This window comes from Sinocyclocheilus anshuiensis, unplaced genomic scaffold (genome assembly GCF_001515605.1).
Source record: "Sinocyclocheilus anshuiensis isolate Anshui unplaced genomic scaffold, SAMN03320099.WGS_v1.1 scaffold1364, whole genome shotgun sequence".
NCBI classification, from domain to species: Eukaryota; Metazoa; Chordata; class Actinopteri; order Cypriniformes; family Cyprinidae; genus Sinocyclocheilus; species Sinocyclocheilus anshuiensis.
This window is the reverse complement of record NW_015544238.1, coordinates 489544-494149: the sequence shown is the minus strand read 5'-3', so window position 1 is coordinate 494149 and position 4606 is coordinate 489544. Positions and strand designations below refer to the sequence as shown.

The following is a 4606-nucleotide window of genomic DNA, read 5'->3' as shown; positions in this document are numbered from 1 at the left end:
CTAGCCATTTTATTAGAATGATATAATTGTCAATGAATTTGAAAACAGTTTTTATTCAACACAATATTATGTGTGTCTGTTTTTTGGCTTTTATCCAACCAACCTTCAAAAATAGCAAAACACAGTTTGCCACAACTGTTCTCTTTGAAACTGCAGGTCTACTACACTGCCCTGACATGTCATACGAGCAGGTGTTCTTTTACACAGCTCAATGCCATCCATTGTGAAAATGAATATAGCATTGAATGAGCCAGATCAGGGGAAAACATGGATTGACCAAATCTGTAGCTGTAGACAGTGTTCTTTAGCCTGTAGTTTGGTTCACAGAATGGGTCTAAGGCACATAAAGCTCTGTCTGGCCGTTTGTTCTCTCTGGGCTTTAGGACTTAAGAATAAAAAGGGTATTTTGAGTGCATGCGATTCAATAGACACACATGAAAACAACAAAGGTACAAAGGTTAGTGCTCTGTGAAATTGTACAAAATTCTATTGAAAACCTCTCATGCACCTGTAAATTTGTAATAATACACTCTCTTTTAACTAATGGTTAACTTACTACCTACCTATCTATCTGTCTGTCTGTCTATCTATCTATATCTGTTACACTCTCTTTTAACTAATGGTTAACTTACTGTCTATCTATCTATCTGTCTGTCTGTCTATCTATCTATCTATCTGTCTGTCTGTCTGTCTAGCTATCTATCTAACCGTCTATCTCTCTGTGTATCTATCTCTCTGTCTTTCCATCTATCTATCTAATGTGTTTGAGAGGGTTACACAGAATAGGATTATTCTTGTATATAGCTATATATCTTGATGTGGCCCCACCTTGAACTGTTTGTTTCAGGTGTGTCCCTGTAGGCTACTGTGTCAGTGTGAGGCGTGACACTTCAGTATGAGTAATCCTGAGTAATCCACGCTCCTTCCATTCAATACATACACAGCGAGGAGACAAATGTGACAACTTATTGCACTCTGACTGAAAACAATGTGGAAAAATATATGGAATAAGGTGAGTCTCAGAAAAGTTAAATATTTGTTTACTTGGTAAAGCATTATAAGAATTAAATTAAAGCCTCGGTACTTCATATTGCAGGTGTTCATGGTCCTGATGGTGGGGAACCTGTGTTGCACCACTGACACAAAGTACAACAGTAGAGAAGGAAAGTCTCGGAGACGGAAACTGGAGTCGCATCCTCGCCGGAACGCCTCGTCTGTCAGAATCTCCCCGGATCCGATGATGACAGGTCCAGAATCAGGTGTGATGCCCGGTGCTGTTGAAATTGACTTTGACAAGAGTATTGAGGACATGGTGTCTCAGGTCCGAAATAATCCCAACTTATCCATAAACAAATGTGTGGTGGATCGCAAACTTTGGATGTCCAACAGTCGCAGCCTTTCTCCCTGGTCCTACAGGTGGGTGTAACATGGAGTTTATTGTTAGTTTCAACTTGCAAATGCAAATATTAATATTATTATATTATCATTATGAATATTATTATATTATTATTAACCCCTATGTTCTGATTGAAGATTGAGAGACCTCAAAGTAAATGTAAAAAAATTTTTTAACAGAAATTATTTGTATCATTATAAATTATTTTATGCATTCTTGCTAAATAAAAATATTACATTCTTTCAAATACTGCCCCAGCCTTGCTATAACAGAAACAAATTACAATTTAAAATATACTATAATTAAAAAAGTTATTTTAAATTGCAACAAACGACCTCAAACTTTTGAACAGTAGTTTATACATAGGCCTATCTTTTTACCTCGATGTAATTTATTGAACGTCTTTGTCCAGAATCAACCACGACGAGGCCCGTAAGCCCGTGGACATCCCGGAGGCCGTGTGTTCGTGTGTGGGCTGCATCAATCCTTTCACCATGCAGGAGGATCGCACCATGACCAGCGCCCTCATCTATGCCAAGATCCCCGTGCGCAGAGTCCTGTGCCACCGGCCAACGAGGAAACCGACGAAGAATAAGAAATGCGTTCCCCGTTACCGATCGGTGGTGGAGAGCATCGCCGTGGGGTGCACGTGCATCGTGGGGTAGCTGAGTGGGACCAATACAATTCAGCCTGTTTTACTGCAAATAAACCGGATCCCAATTGTGAATATTATGATTTTCTGTAGGGTGAGCTCAATAAAACACAACCGTAGCTGTGTAGGCGCCCTTTCTATTTTGAAAAGGTGATTTTATTTAATATCTTGAACATTTAATGTCGTTAAGTATTAATTGTGACGTCACAAATTAAAAAACAAAACAAAAGATCTGATTACAGTTCGGGCAAATCATTTTTATATATGTTATGGAACTGTAAAGTGTTTTTATGGAAGAAAGAGAACTTAATGCTGACATGTCTACAAATAGCCAATTTTCAATAATAGCCTGTGGTACAGTCAGGGTTGTCTGTTTAAGATCGCCCTCTACTGACCAAAATATAACAAAGAGGAGACACTTTTATGATTTCATAATGATTTTTTAAATGGTTTTCTTTCATTTTAATGTGGGGATGGTAACTGGGTTGAAACATAACCCGAGGATACAACTTTAAAGTATTTTGTTAATAAATATTATATTCACTATTTTTCTCATATTTTCCCCAAATATACAGTTATATTCAGGTTTATAATGTACATATTTGCAAATCGAGAACTGACAAAATCATCGTGTATTTACCGTAAATAAAATATACGAAACATAAATAAATAAACAAATGTACTGGAATTTTTTTTTGGTCGGTGTGTTAAGAAAATGTATAGGCCTTAAGTAAATATTATCGTGCCAGCTCTTAACTGAAAACAACGTTTACACATGAGCGACACACAATGTACACTTTGCCATTTTTAAAACATTTATACAATGATTTCATGATTCAGATGATTGCAAGTTCTTGACATTATAATGAGGAAAGTAGGCTACATCTAGTGTTTAAAATTATAAATGTAATTACAAATAAATGTCTTACAACTACTACTCGTGATGTTCTTACAAACAATATCGCACACTATCTATTACAATTATAACAAGACATTTCAGCTCCTGGTCTCATGTGCGCCATCAGCAGGACTCGAGCAGGCGAGTCCTGCATCACCTCAATCCTATTAGTCATCAGCGAGGAACAGTAATCGAGAAAAATACAGGAGGACGCATCATGCTTGGTATGTGTTTGGCTGATAAAATTACATAGCCTTATCTTAAGCTGAAAAACACCACTTTAAATCTGACTGTTATTGTTGTTTGATTACTTGCGAGAAGGACGCGGTCCAGGTGAACGAACCTGGTGTTTGGTGCAGGTGAAGGGCCCATCGAAGGTGACGGCAGCTGAAGGTAGGACTCTCAGTGCACTCTCAGTGATTATTTTCAACAGCTCTCAGTGGGATATTTTAATCTCATAATGTACTCTCAGTTATCTACATTTAATGTGATATTTTAAATAAGGGCTTTTCAGACTTTTTGACCCCTTCCTACAATATAGGAATAGGCCTGTATTTTCAAAAAGAACAATTATATATGAATAAAATAAAATAAAAAAAAGGGGAAAAAATTGTGCTATTCTAAAGTGATATTATAATATATAAAAAAATCCTAAAATTATATATGGCTTTTATATTTATATTACTAAAGCTGAAGCAAATTATTAAAACATTTACTTTTATTAAAAAGTGTATGTTTTCTACCCACTAAAGTACAATTAGAGAGAGAATATATATATATATCATTTCATGCAGATGTAGTTTTTATTCCTTACTGTTATTAACTCCCCTTCCTACAATATAGGAATAGGCCTGTATTTTCAAAAAGAACAATTATATATGAATAAAATAAAATAAAAAAAAGGGGAAAAAATTGTGCTATTCTAAAGTGATATTATAATATATAAAAAAATCCTAAAATTATATATGGCTTTTATATTTATATTACTAAAGCTGAAGCAAATTATTAAAACATTTACTTTTATTAAAAAGTGTATGTTTTCTACCCACTAAAGTACAATTAGAGAGAGAATATATATATATATATCATTTCATGCAGATTTAGTTTTTATTCCTTACTGTTATTAACTTTATAACATTAGTTTATGCAGCCCCCCAGATTCTGTCACAATACAATTTATATACAGTATATATACTATATGCTCTTTATATATAATCACTCAGTATAATTTTTCCACTTTTTGCAGAGAAATGTGTAGGAGAAAACATTTTCCCCTCTTTTGACAAACAACCTGTTGTGTTTCTATAATTGTAATTTGTCACAATTACACGTGACAAACTGCCGTGACAACACTGCTAGTGAAGCAGTCTACTTGCCAAGATATTGCCGTTCTGAGTATGAAATATCGTTTTGAGCCAGAATATAAACCTCTGAAATTAGGCCTAATCAATCAAACAGCTACGCTCATAATTTGAAGAATGTCTGTGAATTAGTGAAGACTGTTAGTTAATTGAGCGGCAAACAGAATAATCCATTTACCTATTCACTGAAACATTGCACAGAATTGCATATTGCAGCTGAACTGTTGTACATGGCAAGTCCTTTTTATAGCTCTGTACTATATACCAACACAAATCTGTAGGCGACCACTACTTCAGCT

At 35.1% G+C, this 4606-nt stretch overlaps 1 protein-coding gene across 1 annotated transcript; it reads left to right on the top strand.

Annotated features, from left to right (window-relative positions):
* The first annotated feature begins 834 nt into the window (after positions 1-834).
* LOC107697625 (interleukin-17B-like) lies at positions 835-2220 on the top strand. The gene is made up of 3 exons (XM_016498424.1): positions 835-1012; positions 1097-1416; positions 1809-2220. Exons 1-3 carry the CDS (start codon positions 989-991, stop codon positions 2059-2061), a joined length of 597 nt encoding a protein of 198 aa, XP_016353910.1. The 5' UTR covers positions 835-988; the 3' UTR covers positions 2062-2220.
* Positions 2221-4606: the final 2386 nt, after the last annotated feature.

Excerpts from the sequence above, each read along its gene's own strand:
- LOC107697625 (XM_016498424.1), top strand. The coding sequence starts at position 989 with ATGTGGAAAAATATATGGAATAAG. Across the intron at positions 1,013-1,096 it reads GGAAAAATATATGGAATAAG|GTGTTCATGGTCCTGATGGT; the intron begins GTGAGTCTCAGA and ends TTCATATTGCAG. Across the intron at positions 1,417-1,808 it reads CTTTCTCCCTGGTCCTACAG|AATCAACCACGACGAGGCCC; the intron begins GTGGGTGTAACA and ends GTCTTTGTCCAG.